The following is a 22520-nucleotide window of genomic DNA, read 5'->3' on the forward strand; positions in this document are numbered from 1 at the left end:
TGAGTTCCATGAGTAACTTGTCTTTCATAGCTCTCCCACTCTATTTCATATTTACCATTCCCAGTGTCTATATACCTTCATTTTGTCTGTAATCTGTTCCCCTAAATAAATCTATCTTTAACCAAAGGGAATGGCTATTGTGAATTTTTCACATGACCAAACCCCAACTTTTGGTGCTTTCCATGACTTGGTGACAAACCCCACGTCAGAGATCACATAATCTTGGTAATGGTTGTAGGACCAGCAGAGCACTTGCCAAACTGAGACAAACAGGGATCAATGCCAGGAAAATCCATATACTAGGCCAATATGGCTAACAGATTATATGTAACAGATATATATATATGTATGTATAATATTATATATTATATATAAACAAACATATACCGTATTATTATGTTGTTATTATAATATTTGTTGTTACTATTATTATTCTGGAGGCACTAAAATTAAGTGGCTTGCTCAGGATCACACAGTTTGAGGGTGTCTGAGGCTGGATTTGAACTCAGAGCCCCCTGACTCCAGATCTGGTACTCTACACACTGTGCTACCTAGCAGCCCCTGACTGTAAATTATTAAAGACCAGTGATGAAAACGTGAAGCGGGAGTGTTATGGGGACATCACTGGAAGATGCGGTGCTGGGGACATATGAATTGCCTTTCTCTCCGTGTGGTTTTTATGTGTTTTGTTTGCAAGGCCACATTTGTTGCCTATATATTTTCATACTGAGTATGTTCATCATTCTCCCTGATGGTATGTTTATTGAAAGTAGAAGGTGCTTAGGTCTATGGAGGAAATAATTCATTAAGGTGTTTTCAATGTGAAAAATGTATCCTCTGGCCCTTAAAAGTAAGCACACAGGTGAGGACTGAGGGATGGACAGAGAGGAAATGCAGACTCAGAACTCCTGGAGCCTGCAGCAATCCGGAACAGCATTGTGGGAGTTGAGGGGCACTCCTAAGAAAAGCCTTCCTGACCCTCAGTTTTCTTACAAAATGGGAATAAGAATCCTTGCCTTTCCTACCTTACAGAATAGTAATGTTTTGTAAATGTGAATGAATATTTGAAAATTATCAATGTATATATTTTGAAAATAAAAAGCTTTAATTAAAAAAATGTGAACGAATACAATATTCTGGCTTGGATGGGAAGAAGGTTCCTACTATTCTGATGGCTGGGTGAGTATTCATATGCAAATTGCTACCAGATTAAAAGGCTGTTTACTGTATTATGGAATAGCTTCCCTATTTTTGGAAAAAATTTGCTTCCTGTCCCCTTAAGCTGCCCGCTTCCTATCCAAGCCTACATTTTTTGGAGGAAAGTGTGGGGAGTTTGGGGATGCACTGTCATGTCCCCTGCCATTGGACAATTTTGTTCCGTTGTTGAAGAAGGAATAAAGAACCTCCTCTCCCGCACCTAGGAGCACCTAGAGGCTTCCTTTTCCAGCCTCAAACAAAGTGTGATGGCATTTGCTGGAGAATGTGGGCAGGAGCAGTGACAGTCAGGAGAAAGGCCCATTTACAGGGCCATGCGGCTGCGGGCACTACCCAGCTGGACACCCAACACTCCCTGGAAGTGGGGAGCCTTTCATGGCCCGTTGTTGAGCAGCGCCCTTGCTTGACTCGGGGGAGCTGTTCAAACTGTTTACAAACTGTTTTCACACTTCAGCAACGAAAGAGTCAACTTGTGGCTGGCCGGCTGAAGGCAGCCTTTAATGGGTCTCATCCATACACAATCATTCCATATTATTCACATGGAAGAGTGTGTTTACTCCTTTGGACCTTAATGAGCCGATCCTGTTGAACCAATTATTCACCAGCAATTCATGTGCTGTCTAAAGCCCAATTGCAAAGCTCTGTTTGGCACCAGAAATAAGGGTTGATTGGTTTGGAGCCTTTTTTGTGTCTTGTGTGTTTGGCTCTGCCTGTCAGTGGGAGCTTTAAGCTGGCAATTTCAAACAGTATCTTCTGATGGAAAGTGATGAGATGAATGCGGCTGCAGGCCTTCCATGAGAGAACCCTTGGATTAGGATGAATATGATTATGTTTTTCACGGCACTGATTTTTTTTATTTTCTAACTGATAAAAGTAAACAACTCGAGGGGTAGAGACAAGTAAACGCTGAAAAACAACATTTAGACTTTCGTGAGATAATTAACACAGCAATTAGCCATATTTTGTATTCTAGCTTTGTCTTTCCTAACATGCAGCATTCTGTGGCATTTGTCCTGTCTCCAGCAGAATTTTGACTTGGGCTGGTCGTGTTCCTTGGCTAGACAGCCCCGGAAGTGGGAGTTAGGAGGTAGGCATTTAGAGGCACCCCCCACATGTTGGCAGAGAACAGATCCATAGAAAAGTCCGGACGGACGTTCAGACAAATAACTGATTGACAAGAAATCTGTGGAAAGGAATGAGTCTTAGGGACACAACATTTCCCACATTTCCTGAAAATCCCACATTTCCCACCCACCCCACAATTCACACTGGATTATATTCAGCTATCTCTCAGACTCTTCCCTATTCTAGCTCTCTCCAGCATGTTCCTTTCAAGAGGGTGATTACTGGAGGTGGGGACCCCAGCCCCACATCTCTTACAGGGATTGGCTCCCCAATTGCCCCCCCCCAGTCACCATGATTTTCCTTCAGGGTCTCTAGCAAGAAGCAGACCCTCTTCCCTTTGGTGTCTCCTAGAAGCAGCCTGGTGCTGGTTTCGGCCAGGGTTTGGGTAACAATGCCTCTAACTCTTATTTTCACTTGGGCTACAACCTTCTCTTTCTCCTGTGCCTGTTTCTGAATTTGCTAAACTGTGGCTATATTTAGCAAACCAATCACATGCTTGCTGCAGAGCAGCATCAGGACAGATCTGTGACCCCAACACCTTGGCTCTGGGATTTACTATAATCCTCTGCAGAAAGATTGTACTTAAATCCTCATCTAATGTCATCTCAATTTGGAATTCAAGCATCTCCTGCTGGAATCTCTTAATTACACACAGTTCTGGAACTGGGCATTTCAAACAGGTTTGGTCTTTGAATTATCCATTTAGGATATTTTAGTAGAGTGGTCTTATTTCCAAAACAGGAAATAACAATTTTTCATCCTTAAAAAAAAAAACAAAACAAAGAGCAGAGAGTTTTCATCAGTCCTCTTCTATAACACTCTGTTCTCTCTGCTCCCTCCCAGCATCTACTTTCTGACCTGAGGATACTGGAGTTTGGTGTGAGCAGTTCACTTCATTTGGAAGATTAAGGGTTTGAAGCAATAAGACATGATGAATATTGACAAATCTTTAAATAGAACTTCATTAGAAAGCTAGCTTTTTTCCTTCCTCCAGGCAGCAGTCTGAGGACAAGATGAACAGGAGGACAGAAGAAGGAAAATATGGATGGACATTATCCTGGACTTGAAATTTATTTCTAAATGTGTGGATCCAGTTACCAATCTTGTGTGCATGTTCTATTGCTGATGTAAAACAAGCTTCCTTAGGGCAGGAATTGTTTGTCTTTGGATCTTCAGCACCTAGCAGAGTGCCACAGTATGGCCATAAACATTTGTTGAACTGAATTGTATTGAATAATCCAGTTGTTGCTTGTGGAAAAAATGGCATGTAATTCTAGTCTTTAATACAGAAGGATCTTTAAGTATCAGTGGACCTCAAAATTTGGGATCACAAATAGAATCATAGAACTGTATAGAACTACAAAAGATCCTAAGTTCAGTCCCCTGATTCCACAAATAAGACTGAGTTTCTGAGTAGTGACTTCTTAAGACCACTTAGGTAGTGAAGATAGCACAATCTGAATCCAAATCTTTGGACTCCAAATGGAGCACTCTTTCTTTCCACTGTGCCACATTTTACAGAATCTCTGACTACAGTATGGATTCTGTCAACTGTGCCTAGATTGTTTCTACAGCTGTGATGTTTCTCCTTCCAGTTGTCTGTGTATCCCATTGCTGTCAGTTAACAAGACTAAGAACATAGACTTCACTTTCTCCAAAGTTCCCCTATAGAGAGATTTTTAAGTATAATTAATTTAAGCAAAAGGAAGATTTCGGCATATTACATTTCTCCTGAAGACTGCTGACTGATTTCTTCTACGTATAATAAAAATAATTTAGATCTAGAAATGAAATTTTATGGACAATCTAAGAACTATGATTCTTATCACTATCTCTTCCTCTTTTTTGCCATTGTTTAATTCCCAAAGGAGAAGAAATGGAAACACAGAGCTGAGGGACCATTTTCAGTTTTTCTTTGTAAAACTCCTTAAATGACCCTAAACTCCCAGAAATATACATCTTCTGAATACCAGTAATCTGCTAGTACAGTTAGATAGCTTTGAGACTAGCAAGCCTTCTGAAGAATTCAAAATGACAAATGACGTCAGTTGGGAGGGTGTGAGCAGGCTGCAATCTAAAACAAACAAGGAGCTCTGAATAATCTGAGTAAAGGAGGCCAAGAAGAAATGTGCAATCCTAAAAAGAAGATTGGCTTGAGAAGTGGTGAGAGAGAGGGATAACCAACGGGCACCCATCTGCTCCACTGGTATCCTTACGACATCCCCCACATGATAATTGAACCCCTACCTACCACTGGCAAACTAGTGGGAAAATCTGGTCAAGAATAGTACAGAATGGGCAGCAACCTGTACTGTTCCAGCGATCATCCAAATTGAAGAGCTTAAAAATCCATTTAAGTACTTGACATTAACAAGCTTTACCATTACAGAGTGCTTTCACCTAAACTCCGTATTTTATCTATACTCTAACCCTGCGGAAGTGGGGGGGGGGGGAGGGAGGAAGGGAGACAGATGTTAATATATTCAGTTTACATAGAGGTTAAGTGATTTATCAAGGTCACATAGCTATGTACTTTGAAGGATCCATCTATGTTGACCTGGTTATTCCTTTTGCTAACTGCCCAGTTAGTACCAGCCCTGCAGAACGGAGCTGGGGTCAGTCCCAGAAAAGAGTATGTGAGCAAGACCAAGATCATATGGGGCCAAATCAGAGCAATTGCACTGAGGATTAAATTTTTTTGATGAACATGGAAAGTACCTAGAACTTCCAAGTCCTCAAGTCCTTGCCCGGGACCTGAGGCAAAGATTATTCAGAATTACACAAAGAAAAGAGGGATCCTATCCCCTAAGGGGAAATAGCATGGAACAACCAGTGCTGCTCTAAAATTTGTAAGGTTTATGTTGTAAAGACACCAATGATTTGATCCCAAAGCTAAATCTTAGAAAAGATGTTTTCTTATCTTCTCTTTTGAAGTAGCCTTTTTCTCCCCCTCGCCTCCAATACTGTGGGAAATTAGAAGTAGTTATAACAAGGGTAATGTCTTGATTTCATGAATTGGATTTAAGTGAGGTAAAGTTACACAGAGTTGTCAGCCTGACTTGCAGAGTCATCAAAGTGGCAGGACAAAAAGCAGGACCATTGGCAATGGCACAGGTTGCACTCAAAGGGGGCAGGTCTTTGAAGTTTCTGATGTCTGACTGGGGGAAGCGCTCTACAACTCCCATTCTGCTGCTGCCTTGGCTGTCGGAAGAGATGGTTCTCTTCTGCCCATTCCTCCAGAGGAAGTCTTCACAGGCCTGGGATAGACACCCTCTAGCACACCCATCAGTTACCCTCAACCTGGTTTAACCCCCCATGTGGAGAAGGTTTTACTGGGGTATGGGAGCTCCATATCATTCTTCCTTTAATTATGAAATCACTTAAACTTAGAGTATTGCAGTTTTATCCTGTGTTAAAAGAACCAAATGGCAGAATTCACTGAGAGGGATGGAGGAAGAAGAGTCCAGGGAAGGTTACATATTTTAATGCTTATGCTACTAGTGGTATTTTCTAGATTACTATCCAAATAACCCAAATAACTTAGCATGAGTGTGCATCCAATGCTTTGCACAACATTTTAATGATATACACGTCCCTTTGGAAAGGGTTAAAGATATAACTCATTACCTGCTTCTCCAGCTTGTCACAAATAACAGCTTTTGTAGAACTAAAGTAAACAAAGGCTGTTTGGAGATCATTCAAAGAATGAAAGTCTATAACATCATACAATTGAGAGATTTTGTCTGGCCACCCAACAAGAAAAATAATAGCGGGTAGCATGTCAATATTTTTTTCGAGTCCTTTCACAGAAATTGGATGTGAATTTTAAGGATATACATCATCTAAAGGTAGATGAGGGAGTCTGATGGAACAACTCACAACAAGAAATCCAATCATTTTTTTTTCTCTCCCCTGATTTCTATTTAGAGAAAAGAGCAAGAATTAAGTATAAGATCATAGCATTAGCACACAAAGAGGATTGGGGCCCATCAAATGCAACATTCATTTTATAGATGGAAAAACTGAGATCCAGGAAACCTAAATAATTCATCTGACATGATAAAGCTAGCGCCAGTCTGGCACAGCTGGAATTTGAATTCAGGCCCTCTGACTCTAAATCCAGTCTTCTTTCTAATTTCACATGCAATTAACAGGATGGAAAGTGTGCTGGCTCTGGAGTTGGGAAGCTGAGTCCAAATCTGAACTTAGACCTTTCTGAGCTCTGTGACCTGTGGCATCATATACAACCCCTTGTGCCTTAGTTTCCTCATTGATTAAATAGTAATACTAATAATAACACTACCTACCTTCCAGTATTGTTGTGAAGCTAAGATAATTTTTGTAAATTACTTTGCAAACCTTAAAGCACCATTACAATTCTATAATAATAATTATTAATCCAAAGAGCTAAAAATGAGATTGATGCATTACAGAGCTGCTTGGGCCTTTCTAGCATGAACCCTTCATTTTGCAGATGAATGAGATTAAGCTCAGAGAGGTTAAACCTGGTTCTCTATTGCCCAGCTAATTAGTGCTAGATTTGGGATTAAAAACTGGATCTGACTGCCAGCAAAGCACTCTACCCTTGTATTCCTCTGCTTGGAAACATCCTCTGTCCACAGATGGGAAAAAAAGCATAAAACCTTCTACTTTTTTTGCCCAAGAGTCCAACTTATCCTTGGGATAAGAACAATGGGCAAGATATGAGTCCATATTGCTGCTGATTCTGGCTTGAGGTTCATGGAACCCAAACACTTGTTTCTCTGAGGGCTGAACCATGCTGATAAGCCACAAGCATCCCCAAAGTCATTCAGAAACTATATGTGGGCATGGGCTATTCATGTCTAGGGTGTTCCAGGTGTTCCAGTGACTGTGGCTTCTAAGACTCTTAAATCCATAGCTTTGCTGGAACTGGAAGAGAACTTAGTGGCCATCATCTCCACTCCCCTTTTTTCAGATAAGGAAAGAGAAGTCCAGACTATAGGTGATGGGATTTCCTGGGAGGTCATCCAGCTAAGTCTTTGTATCCACTATGTCATGCTGCTCCATTTTGGTCCAAGGATGGATTATGTCTAACAAAAGCTACATTTGCTTAGTGTCCTGTAAATCTAATTTTAAAAGCCTTTAACTGAAAAGGTAGGGGCAGGTGGAAGATATTTGCCCACTCATTCATTACATTTACCAAGACAGCTATACCCAAATGTTCATAAAAGGGAGGAAGGAGCCAACAGTAAAAATCACCTCTTCAAATATACAAACATACACAAAACACAATGACCATAAAGAAATTAATTTGGAATCATTGATATCATGGAGACTTTGCAGAATGAAACCTATAACTCAATTATGACTTGGAATGGCTATCTTATTTAAAGAGAAAGACTAAAGTAGTTGGAGATAAGATAGTTGTATATAGTAAAACAAAATATCATTTGAGGAAATCCAGCAGCCAGAAAAAGGATATATAGTAGATAGCATGGGGACAAAAATCAATGAAGGAAAAAGCAGTAGCAATTTTGCTGTGCATATTACCTGGACAGAAAAAAGAAATAGATGAGGAGTTTGGGAAATAGATCCCAAATCTAGCACAATCTAGAGATCAGTCTAAAGCTTGATATAGTAATGATGGTTGGGACTTCAGTTATTCAGGCATTTGTTAGAGTTTTCTCTTTGCCCAAAGCAGGCTAATTAATAATGAATATATATATAATTCATATTTTATTTTCAGTTCCAAATTCTCTCTCTCCCTACCTTTGCTCCTGCCCATTGAAAAGGAATAAAACGGATCAAAAATATCTATACTCATGCAAAATAAATTCCAGCTTGAACTATGCTCCCTTAATCCTCACCAAAAAAAAAAAAAAAAAGTTTTGATTTGGACTTTATGTCCATCACTTTTCTATCTGAAGGTCGACAGTATGAGTTTTCATCACAAGTTCTTTGAAATTATGGTTGGTTGTTGGAATCTTTACAAACTACTAACTCATTAGAGTTGATAGATTATTGATCTGCTCTTACAAGAAGATGTTTTGGGCCAGAACCTGAAACAAGGTACTAAGTAGAACTAATTGATACAATGCTTGTGTTTGCACCTTTACTCATTGGAGTTCACATGTTTGGGAAATTTCAGGGTTTAGTATGAGATCTCTGAATTCCCTTGAAGCTCTTAGGGCCAGAGAGCACTATGGGAGAAAACCCATAATCCCATTCTCTCAGAAGAGTCATATATAAGCCAGTGAAGAGTGATTCATTAGAATATTTTCCACTTGGCTGGCTGGTGGTGGAAGAAGAGTTTTCAGAGAAAGAAGCTACAAGTCGAGAGTTCAGTGAAGATTGAGAAGGCTCTCTCAGAGGCAAGACAGATTCAACTTGGTGCTGGCTCTGGAGGCTGAAGAAAGCAGAGGCAGAGGCTGAAGGACAAAACCTTTGGATTTGGAGACATTCGGAGAGAGCTCTTGGAACCAAATAGAGAGAGAGGCCTCAACTAACCAGGCTACTTTGGAAGGAGAAAATAAACGTTTGTATTTTTACCAGATGGCTGCATTTGAGGTAATTATTGATCTGAACTGATACTAAGGTTGCCTCCAAGAAAACCTCCCCCGAGAAACCTACCTTCTCCCCCAGAGAGAACTATTCTACTTATTTTAAAAGAAGAAGATCACCACAGTTGGTCATTTTGTTGATCAAAGTTCCTGAATCTTTTAAGTTGATTGTACTTAAATATTCCTAGTTCTGCTCACTTTACTCAATATAATTTCATATATAAGGCTTCTCAGTTTTTTCTGAAACCATCCCCTTCATCATTTGTTATGGTATAATAGTAATCTATCGAATTCATATATCACAACTTGTTCAGCTATTCTTGTTATTGTGCATCCTCTCAAGTTTCCAATTCTATACCATCACAAAAAGAGCTACTATAAATATTTTCCTAACTATGAATCTTTTCCCTTTTTATGATTTTTTGGGAGTACAGATTTTCTAGTGGTATTTATTGTTGGATAAAACGGTATCTAATTTAATAACTTTTGAAGCATAATTGCAAATAGCTTTCTAGAATGGTGAGATGAGTTCATAGCTTCACCAACATATACCTATTTTTGTACAGACTCTCTAGTATTTCTCATTTTCCTTTTTTTTTTTGTTAACTTGGTCAATTAGCAAGGTGTGAGATAATACTTCTGGAGTTGTTTTAATTTGCATTATAATCAATTATTAGATTATTAATAATTTAGAACTGTTTTTTCTATATGATAATTGATAACTTAGATTTCTTCCTTTGGAAACTGCTTTTTCATAACCTTTGATTATTTATCAAATGGGGAATGGCTATTCTTTTTTTTTTTTTTCAATAATAGCTTTTTATTTTCAAAATACCCGCAAAGATAGTTTTCAACATTCACCCTTGTAAAACCTATGTTCCAAATTTTTCTCCCTCTCTTCCATTCACCCCCTCTTCTAGACGGCAAGCAATCCAATAAAGGTTAAACACGTGCAATTCTTCTATACATATTTCCATAATTATAATGATGGGCATCCATTCAGTTTCCAGTCTCTTGCCATTACAAAAAGGGCTGCCACAAACATTTTTGCACATGTGGTTTCTTTTCCCTTTTTTTTTAATGATCTTTTTGGGATACAGACCCAGTAGAAACACTGCTGGATCAGAGGGATACACAGTTTAATATGAGTGACTATTATTCTTATAAATTTGAGATAGTTCCCTATATATCTTCAAAATAAGATGTTTATCAGAGGAACATGCTGTAAAGATTTTTTTTCCTTAGTTTCCAGCTTTTCTTCTAATTTTATCTGTATTGGTTTTGTTTGTGCAAAGTCTTTAGTCAGAATTGCCCATTTTCCTCCTATGAATCTTTATATCTCTTTTTTGGTCATGAACCTATGAATATGGTGTATGCACCTTACTCATCATTTCTTTCTCATTTCTCTAATTTGCTTATGATGTCACATTTTATATCTAAATCATGTACTTATTTGATGTTTATCTTAGTATCTATAGGGTGAGATATTGACCTATACTTATATTTTGCCAGTATTTTCTAGTTTTCCCAACAGTTTTTGTGTTTATTTGCTTTTATATGATCTACTTGGTTTATTCTGCTAATTAACGCCTGTATTTATCATCCAGTACCAAATAGTTTTGACAGTTATACATATGTAGTGCTATTTGAAATCAGGTACTGTTAGATCCCTTTCCTCCCTGCCCTCACTTTTTTTTTTCCCCATTAATTTTCTTTATATTATTGATTTCTTGTTCCTCCAGATGATTTTTTCCCCCTAGCTCAATAAAGCTGACATTTGGTAATCTGTTTGGCATGGCATTAAATAAATAACATTTATGTAATATTTTTATTTTTTGTTATATTAGCTTGGCTTACTTAAAAGTAATATTTCTCAAATTATTTAGATCACCTTTTATTTTTGTAAAGAGTCTTTTGTAATTATGCTTATAAAATTCATGTGCATGTCTTGGTGGGTAGATAGATACCTATTATTTTAAATGATTTCTAGTAATTTAAAATGGAATTTATGTTTCTATTTCTTCCTGCTGTATTTTGTTGGTTATATACAGAAATGCAGATTTTTTTGCATGCTTATTTTATAGCTTGCAATTTTGCTGAAGTTATTAATTATTTCAGTTATTTTTTTTAGTTGATTCTCTAGGGTTCTCTAAGTAAACTATCATATCACGTGTAAAAAAAAAGTGATAGTTTTGTTTTCTTATTGGCTGACAGTTATTCCTTTAATTTCTTTTTCTCATCAAATTGATATAGCTCCATTTCTAGTTCAATATTGAAAAATAATAGTGATAATGGATATCCTTGGTTTGCTCCTGTTCTTATTGGAAAGGCTTCTAGCTTAATTTCATTACAAAGATTCTGGCTCTTGGTTTTATATAGTTACCACTTATTTTAAGGAAAGATACACTTATTCTTATGCTTTCTATGATTGTTCTTTCTCCTAAAACATATATAAATGCTGTTTGTCAAAAACTTTTTTCGACATTTTTTTGAAATAATATTATTTTTATTATTAATATTGTCTCTTATTAGTTTTCCTATTATCAAAGCAACTTTGCATTTTTGGTATAAATCCAGACTGGTTATATTTTAAGGTCTTTGTAACATGTTGCTGTAATCTCTTTGCTTTTAATTTAAAGCATTTAAGCACTTGATTTAAAATTTTTGCACCAATATTCATTAGGGAAATGAATTTATTGTTTTCTTTTCTCTGTTTTGACTCTCCCTTGTTTAAGTATAGGTATGTGTCACAAGTATTAAGTATGTGTTACAAAAAGAATTTGGTAGGACCTCTTTTTTACCTATTTTTTTCCAAACAGTTTATATAGTATTGAAATTAATTGTTCATTAAATCTGTTCTAGCATTTTTTTTTTTATAAATCTAATTGATCCTAGGGTTCCCCTTTTCCCTTTGAGGTTTTATTTATGTCTTGTTCAATATCTTTTTCTAAGGTAAGATCACTTAAGTTTTCTAATTCCTGTTTTGTTCAAATGGACTTTTTTTGGGTAAATATTTATCCATTTATTGTAGATTGTCAGTTTTATCAATTTATAATTGGGTGAAATGATACCTAATAATTGTTTTTATTTCTTTATCTCTGATTGTGAATTCATTTTTTTCCACTTTTGACACTGGTAATTTGGTTTTCTTCTTTTTAAAAATAAAATTAACGAATGGTTTATCTATATATAAGTTTTTTCTTCAAAAAAAAATCCAGCTCTTAGTTTTATTTATTGTTTTTTTTAAATGAAAATTTTGTTATCTTCTTTAATTTTCAGGATTTCTATTTTGGTGTTTAATTAGGGAGGTTTATTTATTAGTTTTCTAGGGTTTTGTTTTTTATTTTTTTTAGTTGTATGTCCATGTTTTTCCTTTTGACTTGTATGTGTTTAGAGACATAAATTTTCCCCCAGTACTACATTGGCAGCATCCTACAGATTTAGGTATATTGTCTCATTGTTGTCATTATCTTTGTTGATGATTTCCATGATTTGTTCTTTGATTCACCTGCTTTTTGGGATTAAGGTAATAAATTTCTAATTAATTTTTAATGTCTCAAAAGCCCTTTACTGAATGTAATTTTTATTGCCTTGTGATCAGAAAACAATGATTCAGCTTTTATGCACTTATTTGTACGGTTTTTATGCCCTACTTAAGGTGGTCAATTTTTGTAAATATGTGATATACAGCTGTGTGAAATACTTCTTTCTGTTTCCATTCAGTATTTTATAAAGTTTATTATATTTAAATTTTCTAAAAGTTGATCTGTTTCCTTAAATTTATCTTGTATATTTTTTGGTTAGATTTATTTTAAGTCTAAAAGGGATAAACTAGTTGAGTCAGCTAAATGGCACAATGGCTAGAGTGCCAGGCCTATAGTCAGGAATATTCATTCACCTCCCTGAGTTCAAATCCAAAGAAAGATCCAAGTTTTTGGAACAAGAATTTACTATTTGACAGCAATTGCTGGGAAAACTGGAAAACAATTTCAGAAACTAGATATTTCACACTATTTTCTAGGATAGAGTCAAAATAGGTAAATAATTTGACATAATGGGTGATAATGTAAGCATATTAGGGGAACATGGAAACATTTACCTGTCAAATCTATGGATATGGAAAGAATTTATGACTTGTCAAAAGACAGAGGGCATTACAGGATATAAAAAGAATAATTTCACTTACATTAAATTTAAAAGGTTTTGCACAAACAAAATTAATGAAGCCAACTTTAGAAGGAGAGCAGGAAACTGGGGAAAACCATTTTAGTAAATTTCTTGGATAATGGCCTCATTTCTTAAATATATAGAGAAATGAGTCAAATTTATAAAAATACAAGTCATTTCCCAAATGGTAAATAGCCAAATATTATGAACAAGAAGTTTTTACAAGAAGAAATCAATGTTATGTATGGTCATATGAAAAAAAAGGCTCCAAATCATTATTGATTAGAGTAACACCTCACACCTGTCAGATTGACGGAATATGATAAAAAAGGGAAATGCCAAAAATTGGGAAGGACTTGGAAAATGTGGGACAATAATGCATTGTTGACAGAACTAATCTAACCATTTTGGAGAGCGATGAAATATTATTGTGCTGTAATAGGATGATTTCAGAAAAACCTGGGAAGACTTTTATGTAAAGTGAAAAGTAGGAGAACATCATACAAAGTAACAACAGTATTGTATGATGATCACCTGTGAATGACTTATCTATTCTGATGAATACAATGCTCCGTACCAAATCCAAAGAAATTATGATGAAAAATGCTATCTGCTTCCAGAGAAAGAACTGATAGGTATGAATGAAGATGAAAGCATACTTTTAAAATTTTGCTTTTGCTTTGTTTTTGTCCTAATTTTTTTTTGCTGAGGCAATTGGGGTTAAGTGACTTGCCCAGGGTCACACAGCTAGGAAGCGTTAAGTGTCTGAGGGCAAATTTAAACTCAGGTCCTCCTGATTTCAGGGCTGATGCTCTATCCACTGCACTACCTAGCTGCCCCGCCTATATATTCTTTTGCAACAAGGCTAATGCAGAAATCTGTATGACTTGACATATATAATCTTTATTGATCAAATTGCTTGTTTTCTCAAGGGTGGGAAAGGAAGATGAATTGAGGTAGAAAATTTGAAACTAAACATCTTAAAAAATTAATGCTATATTTTTATTACCTGTAATTGGTAAATATTTAATGAATATTAAATTGGAATATTCCAATTTATTAAATGGAATAGTCCAAAGATGAAATGGAAGTTATTTGAGCAGAAGCCTAATGCTCTCCTATTCATTCTCTTCCCACTTTTTTAATCTTAATTTTTTAGCCACTTAAATTTTACCACATCAAAATATCAGAAAAAAATCAGTGAATCATGTAAAACTTATGTTTTGTATAGTAGTAACTGAATTCACAATGGACTGCTTATCTACTGTGTGTGATCTACATAAGTAGAATCTTCATATTGAGAAAAGGACATATCATCTAGCCACAGAGTACTGCTTTTTATTTAAGTCAGACATATGGCCATAAAAGAAGTGATATTTGAAAGGCAGAGATGTATATACAGACTGGGTGACGAAAGAGCACCAAAGTTTGGTTGCTGTGGCCACAAATGACCAGTGTACTATCTTCCTCTCTATCCCTTCCCTCTACCCTCAAAGTCTGAAAACATGTTTATCTTCATTAATTGCTAGCCAGGAATAGGAAAATCCATGGCACCTTAGCTAGTCTTAAGAAATCAACCTTGTATATTATGGTTTTTTGAGGAGATTCTGTCCCCTGGAAATTGACAGGGCTTGGATTTGAGAAGGGATGGAAGAAAGAGGCAGGCTGACCCAGAATCTCTGGGCAGAATTTTGGGTGATGAGAAAAACTTACATAAGAATGATCAGGATTTGTTATACTGGGAGCATGGAAGGTTGATGCCCTTCTCCTTGCCCTAGGGCCAAAGAGGGTCTAAATTTCCTCCAAAGATCTTGGCTGTCTGCTGCTCTACAGTCTACCGAGCTTATAATTCCTCTTTGTACATGATAAACGTGAGAGGGGAGTACATTGATGTAGGTTCCTCTGGTTGATACCCTTTCTTTCTACGAGACTCAAATTCTCGGGTTTCAATTCAGAAAATAGGGGACTGGGAGTAACTACAGAGCAACTTGAACTAAGCCCCATGTAGGGCAAGACCTTGGGTGGCGTCTGCTTATAAGAGGATTTTACCAGTTTCCCCCTTTCCTTTTGGTTTCACCCCATCTTTCTTATCATTCTCTCCTCTTTAAAGCAAACTCAGAATTCTGCTGAGAATAAGGGTTATTTAGTGCTTCAAGAGAAGGGGATAATATTCTGAACAACCACTTTTAGGAGCCAGTAATAACAGCCGAAGCTAATATAGTACTTTAAGGCACTCAGTAAATATTATCTCATATGGGCCTTTCATCCACCCTGTGAAATAGTTATTTGAGATAAACAGTGAGTTTACGTTACTTTCTGCAGATAGGTGGTAAAGGTGAGATTCACATCTAGGTTTTCTTGATTCCATGTCCAGTTTTATATGCTGCCCTTCTGTCTTATTCGGGGAAGATCATAAAGATTGTTGGTGTTTTACCATAAAGATCTGGATATGGCATCTGTCTGATTAAGACTCTCTCTAAAATCCTTGGTGGTGTTAAAAGTTCTGAGAAGTTCCATATATCATTTTTCTATATAAGAATATATAAAATTTACTCCTTGTTTGCTCCTTTATGATTTTTCACTCAAGTTTACCATTTTATGCTTGAGTCCTGCATTTGTTCGTCAAATTTTCTACTCCATTCTGCTCTTTTTATTAGGATTGTTTGAAATTCCTCTATTTCTTTAAAAATACATTTCCTCCTTAAAGAATTATACTCAGTTTTTCTGGATAGGAAGCTCTTGGCTTTGCCTTCTGGAGTATTATATTCCAAGCTTTCCATTTCTTTACTTCATATAAGTGGTTGCTAAATCTTGTGTGATGCTGATTGTGGCTCCTTAGTGCTGCAAGTCTGCATACTTGCTATTTTTTTTTTTTTATCTTTATTTGAAAGCTCTGGATTTTGGATGGTAACATTCCTGGGAGTTTCTATTTTGGAGTTTCTTTCAGAAAGCGATCAGTGGAATCTTTCAATTTTGACTTTACTTTCTAAGATATATGGATAGTTTCCGATAATCGTTTCTTTTTTTTTAAGTAAATTTATTTCTAGTAAATTAAAAATACATTTAAATTTATTTAAAATTTAAAAATTCATTATTTTATGAATCATGTTGAGAGAGAAAAATCAGAACAAAAGGGAAAACCATGGGAAAGAGAATTAAACAGAAAAAAGAAGTACACATAGTATATGTTGTAATCATTTTTTGAAATATGATGTCTAGGCTCATTCTTTATTCATGGCTTTCAGGTAACTCAATGATTTTTAAATTATTTTCCCCAGCTATGTTTTCTAGGTCATTTGTCTTTCCTATGATATATTTCACTATCCTCCCTCTCTCTCTGCCTTCCTTCCTTTTCTTCCTCCTCCCTCCTTTTCCTTCTTTTCTTTTCTCCCTCTCTCCCTCCTTTCTTTCCTTCCTCCACCCTCCCTTCCTCCCTTCCTTTCCTTCCTTCCTTCCTTTCTTCCTCCCTCCCTCCCTTCCTTCTTTTTTTCGGTCTTTTGTCTTTGTCTTGATATTTCTAACGTCTCAGTGAGTCAGTAGCTTCTATTTAGCCATTTAATTTTCAAGATGTTATTTTCCTCAGTTAGGTTTGTGCTGCCTTTTTTTTTTTTAATTTTTTTTTTTTAACAAACTTAATTCTCTTTTCATATCTTTTCACAGCTCTCATTTTGTTTTCAAACTATTTTTTTTTTTTTTTTTTGCTCCTTAAAAAAATACAACTCTTATAATTCTTCTAGGAATTCTCGAGGGGCTTGTGTCCATTTTTCTTTGAGGCTTTGCTTGGAGATATTTTTGGATTATTCTCTTCTTCTGAGTTCATGTCTTGAGCTTCCCTGTCACCATAGGAGCTTTTTATGGTCAGGGTTATTTTTGGCTTGCTCATTCTTCCAATCTACTTCTAGATTTTGAACATTATGTTAGTGCTGACTGCTGGGAGATTCTTGGTCTCAGCCTATGTCCTTTTACTTCTTTTTGTTGCTTTCACACTCCGTGCAGGGACCTGCAAGTTTTTAGTGTTGCAAAGTGGCCTGAGCCAAAGAGAGATCTTTTCACTTGTGGTTTGAGTCCCTTGGCTTGTACATGATTGAGTCTTGTGGCTGGACTCAGTCATTGTTGGCTGGGAGGTCCTGCAGGGTCCGAGTGACTGAACTGCTGGCCCTCCTTTGGTCTGGGACCCCAGCCCTGGTTATCTACTTTACACGCTGAATGAGGCTCACAGCCCATAACTACATTTCTGGAATTGTTCCTTGTTCAATGCTCCAAGCGCTGCCCTTACTCATTAGTGCCCCCCCTGCCCCCTCAGTATCTGACCAGGAGCTCTGTCAGACCGTACTTGGTCCAGCAGCCAGTGCTAGGCCAGGATCCCCAGGATCTCTTTCCCGTTCTGGTTATCTCGGTTCTCTCTCCATCCCCGAGCACCGACTGTTTGCTGCTGCCGCCACCACAAATTCCTGGCCAGTGTCTGCAGATCTCTTTGTCCTGCTCCTCAAGCAACTAGAGTCTGAAAAAGGGACTCACTGTAACATTTTTGGCAGGGAGGAGGGGGCTTTCCAGATCAGAATTTGGTCTTGTGCATTTTCTAGGTCATTATGGGGGAGGAACACCGGGGAGAGGTCTTCTCACTCAGCTATCTTGACCCCACTCCGCCTAGAAAATAAATTACTGAAGTGAAGGGCTTTAAAGCCAATGGAGAGTGCTATGTTTGACTCTGGAAGTCCTTGGGAGCCACTGGAGCAGACTAAGCGGGATGGGGTATGGGAGAGCTCACCTTGGCAATTCAGTGGAGGGTCAACTGGAGTGGGGAGAAGCCGGAGGAAAAGAAACCTCCTAAGGCTCTCCTGCAGTAATCCAGCATGAGATAATGGGAGTCTGCACCAGGAGAGTGGTGACAGAAGGGGACAGAGAGGAGGAGAGAAGCTGCAATGTCAGATCTTGGTGACAGATATGGAGGTGAATATATAGGAGAGAGGAGCTGGGGAAGACTCAGCCCGGATGGACGACCCCAGGCTGCAAGTCTGAGAGACTGGGAGGATGGTGGAGTGTCATGGACAGAATGGGGAAGTGCAGAAGGGGAAAGAAAGTAAATTTAGTTTTGAATGTGTTAAATCTAAGATGTCCTGAACAGAACCCAGAGATCATTGTACATGGCAACAAGAAGATTATATGATCAATTCTGATGGACGTGGCTCTTTCCAACAGACTCAGGCCAGTTCTAATGGTATTGTGATGAAGAGAGCCATCTGCACCCAGAGAGGACTGTGGGGGAACTGAGTGAGGATCACAACAAAGAATTTTCATTCTATTGTTTGTTCGCATTTTGTTTTCTTTCTCATTTTTTTCCTTCTTTGATCTGATTTTTTTTTATGCAGCAAGATAATTGTATAAATATGTATACATATATTGGATTTAACATTTCTGCCTAGGGAAGGGGGTAAGGGGAAGTATTAAGGGACAGATCAGTTCTTCAAGAACCTCCACAGTTGTGGATCATAACATTTGAAGGAGATGCGGGGCAGCCTTTGCTGTTACAACAGTCTCAGTCAGAGAGGTCAGAGAACAGCACCTGGCTCTCAGTCTCCTTGTGCCATCCTCTCATAAGAGGAGATCCATTCTGCAGGTCTGGGTTGGATCTCCAGCAGCCACTATCAGGTGGCTCCCATGTATTCCAACAGGGAGGGGGGGGGGAATTGGAACACAAGGTTTTGCAAAGGTCAATGTTGAAAAATTACCCCTGCATATGTTTTGAAAATAAAAAAATTTCCAAAAAAAAATCTAGCAAAAATAAATAAGTAAATGAAATTAAGATGTGTCCAAAAGCCACTTAGAAATGCAAGGTTGAAGGTAAGGGAAGAGATTGTGGCTGGATAAAAAGAACTGAGAATCATCTGCATAGAGATTTGTATTCTCAGGACTTGGTGATCTCATCAACGGAGAGGGTATAAAGGGAGAGGGCCCAGGATAGACACAAGGGGGATGCTCATGGTTTGTGGGTGTCTTCTGGGAGAATGGAGGAGCTGTTAGACAGGCAGGAGGAGAATAAAAGAGAGAAAACATTGAGAGTAGAGTATGGAGAAGAAGATGGTCAAGAGTCAAAGGCAGATGCGAAATGAATATAAACTGCTTGCATTTTTGTTTTTCTTCCCGGGTTATTTCTACCTTCTGAATTCAATTCTCCCTGTGCAACAAGAGAACTGTTCGGTTCTGCACACATATATTGTATCTAGGATATACTGCAACCCATTCAACATGTAAAGGACTGCTTGGCATCTGGGAGAAGGGGTGGAGGGAGGGAGGGGAAAAATCGGAACAGAAGTGAGTGCAAGGGATAATGTCGTAAAAAATTACCCTGGCATGGGTTCTGTCAATAAAAAGTTATTAAAAAAAAAAGAGTCAAAGGCAGAGATTGGGAAGGCTGAGGAATGGGGAAAGGCTGTTATATTAGGCAGCATCCCTGTAACCTGCGACAAGCCAGATTTCAGGAAGAAGAGAATGAGAGGAAAGAAAGGGAAGCATCGATCCATGAATGGGGGAGGACGCAGTAGAGTGGCCGAGGGGCTGGGGGCCAAGGGAGTGGGTCGGTTTTGTTTTTAAGGCCGTGTATGTTTGTGGGCACCAGGAAAGCAGCCGGCAGCAGGCAGAAGGTAAAGATTAGGGAGAGAATAAAAGTGACAAAGGGACCAATTTCCTTAAGAAAACTCCATGGAATGGGATCAAAGGTCCACATGGAGTGGTGATGGCTTGGCAAGGAGAAGGGCTACCTTTTCTGGTAAGATAGAGCTGAATGAGGAGAAAGTGGGGGAGACATGCAAACAGTCAGGGAGAAGGGGAAGTGCTTCAATTGTGAGGCAAGCTTTTCAGCTGCCATTAAAGTTTAAGGAGAAATGAAGAAACGGCTTGGAGGAGTCGTGGTGCTAAGTGAGCAAGTGAATCCTTTAGATTCTGTGATCTTCCGTGTTCACTGGCTTCTCATTAAATTGTAAACTCCATAAAGGAAGACAGATATATTTCTTCAGGTCTCCTACGGTGCCTTGCCCAGAGCTGGACACACAATAGGACTCAATAAATGGTAGAACATAAACTCCCAGAACGCAGGGATTGTCATAGAGGACCAGCATAAAGTGGACATTATCAACAATGCTGCCCCTGTCCTAGAGATGCTGGCAGAGAAAAGACCCGAGTAATGCAATATACATTCTGTATTTTGGAAAAGATTTTCAAAGGTTTAGGGTTCAGAGAAAGGATAAGTAGAATCCCATGGACTCAACTTCCACAGAGGAAGTCAGCCTAAAAAGGAGAGAAAACTCTGGGGAATGAACTTCTTAAGACACAAAAAAGAATCGTTTTGATGAGGAAGAATGAGAACATCTGAAGAGAAAGACGTAGCTTCCAGCCTAACCCAAAGAGGCTGGTCCTCTGAGTGGAATGGGACAACAGCTAGTGCTAGAAAAGATGAGGAAATGTTCATTCTCATTTTGATTCTGTCCTCTCTGTCAGGGAGAACAACCTTTAGACTGAGAAGGAGAGAACCCCCGAGGTGACTAAGGAGCTGCTATGATGACCAAGCCACAAATAGATTTTTGAATAATTAATCTACTAATCAGCATTTGTTAAGCACCCAGTACAAACCAGGCACTATCAGACACCAGAAGTGAGATGGGTGCTGTCCTCAGGAAACATGGCAATTTATTGGGGCATATGCACATGTATGCCTGGTGTGAAAATACATGCGCATTTACATACAAAATCTACCAAAAAAAGCACCAAAGTAATTTGGGCTGGGGGCAAGTGCTAGCATTCAGAGGCATCGGGGAAAGCTTCCCGGAGAAGGCGCGAGGCGAGGACGATGGGCTACCGAAGTGGACAAACTCATATTAGTGAAGGGGTTTTCATGGCGTGTTGACTATGTCGTAGTGGAGATTCTTTCTGAACGAGGCAGACTTGTCTTCCCCAGTAACCAGCTCCTTCCGACTGAAATTCTTGGCTTTGTGATAATGAGAACTGGCAGCCGTTGTCTTCCATCGTGGCTCCCTTCTTCCATTCCTGCCTTTTACAAACTCTCAGCCCTGGATCACCTTTTCCATGAAGCTTCCCTAGTGCACCATGACTGTTCTCTCCTCAAATTTTCATAGAGTAGCTTATCTTTGGACTTCCTAATTTTTAAAATCATCTTTTTGTATCCTTACTGCCCTGTACAGGGTTATGGATAATGTTGGTGGGCAATAAATTATTTGTTGAGTATCAAGTTTTTTGAAAAAGATGGGTTTCAGTGGACACTTTATTCAACATGAATCAACAAACAGTGTGATATGTTTAAATCTGGATTTCTTTCCAACTGTGCCTGATCTCAGTACCTTTCTTTTGTGGTTAGAACGGCCTTTTTAGAAATTTTGATCCCTAAACCATGTTCCTAAAGATGTGATAATGCCTTATTGGGCCTACAAAGCTCTGGAATCAAATGCAGAATTTTCTTATTAGCCCATCCCTTTCCTTTTCCTTTTCGTTAGTGCCCAAATGTAGTCTCCAATGAAAAATGACCCTCTTTTTTTTCTCCCCTTAATTACTGACAGCAAAGCAAGGAAAGACAGAATTCATATCTCATAAGGTTTATTTTATCAGTATCAAATTACATAGTACCATCAGGAAGTATCAGGTTATGATCTGAATATTTTAATATAATCTAAAATTTGGCAAATTGTTAAATTACCCAAAATTCATTATATGTTTGAAGTGTGCGTTGAAGAGACTATTTGGCATATCTTGGTAAGAAGCTTAGCATAAATATTTCTGTACCTTAATTTTAATATATATATATATATGCTTTGCATATATATATATATACATATATGCTCCTAAATTAAATATACCCATAAAAAAGCCTAAATTGATGTTAGGATTGATACATTTTCATACCTATGAAATTATGAAACTGTGTTCAAAGCAGAAATTTTAAAAAATTAGCCAGTCTCCTAGACACATATGAATTTACAAAGTAATTGAAAATGCGTAAGATGAAATGTTATAACACTGTTTAAGTAACTGACATTTGAATGAGACTACTAAATTATGTAAATAATACCACTTTTTCAAGTTGATGAGAGAATAAAGCTTCTACTTAAGCATCGTACCCCCTAAATTAAAGAGTATGTATCATTGTAATAGGAAAAGGTTCTTCTCTAGTAAGATGAGTATGGAAGCCGTGATGCGGGAGATGAGCAGGAACCAATCTGGGCACTGGCTTTCCATCTGAGCTCTTCCTTGCGCTCATCAATGGAAGTCTGGCTTCTCTGGGAAGGTACAGCCAGAGCGCTTAATGATGATGCTGGCAGCATAGTGGCCCGCGCGGATGCACTCGGTCAAGGGCCGGTCAGCAACCAGCTGGGACAGAAAACCTAGAGCATGAATGAAAGGGAACGTGTTAGGAATTGTGCAAGAACATCAGCAATGACGTGACACTGGCTCAGGCCAGGTGGG

General features: G+C 38.0%; 1 protein-coding gene across 4 annotated transcripts in view; it reads right to left on the reverse strand.

The window, feature by feature from the left end:
• ADK (adenosine kinase) overlaps positions 1-22520 on the reverse strand; it is a 692586-nt gene that overhangs the window by 41504 nt on the left and 628562 nt on the right. For 3 of the 4 annotated variants that reach the window (XM_051982067.1, XM_051982064.1, XM_051982066.1), the window contains one exon: positions 21637-22438. The exons of the other annotated variant lie outside the window; for it this stretch is intronic. In XM_051982067.1, the coding sequence (XP_051838027.1) occupies positions 22314-22438 (125 nt within the window). In that variant the 3' untranslated portion in view covers positions 21637-22313. Of the gene's footprint in view, positions 1-21636; positions 22439-22520 lie in introns of those variants that run through there. 4 annotated transcript variants of the gene reach the window in all.

This window comes from Antechinus flavipes, chromosome 2, assembly GCF_016432865.1.
Source record: "Antechinus flavipes isolate AdamAnt ecotype Samford, QLD, Australia chromosome 2, AdamAnt_v2, whole genome shotgun sequence".
Classification (NCBI taxonomy): Eukaryota; Metazoa; Chordata; class Mammalia; order Dasyuromorphia; family Dasyuridae; genus Antechinus; species Antechinus flavipes.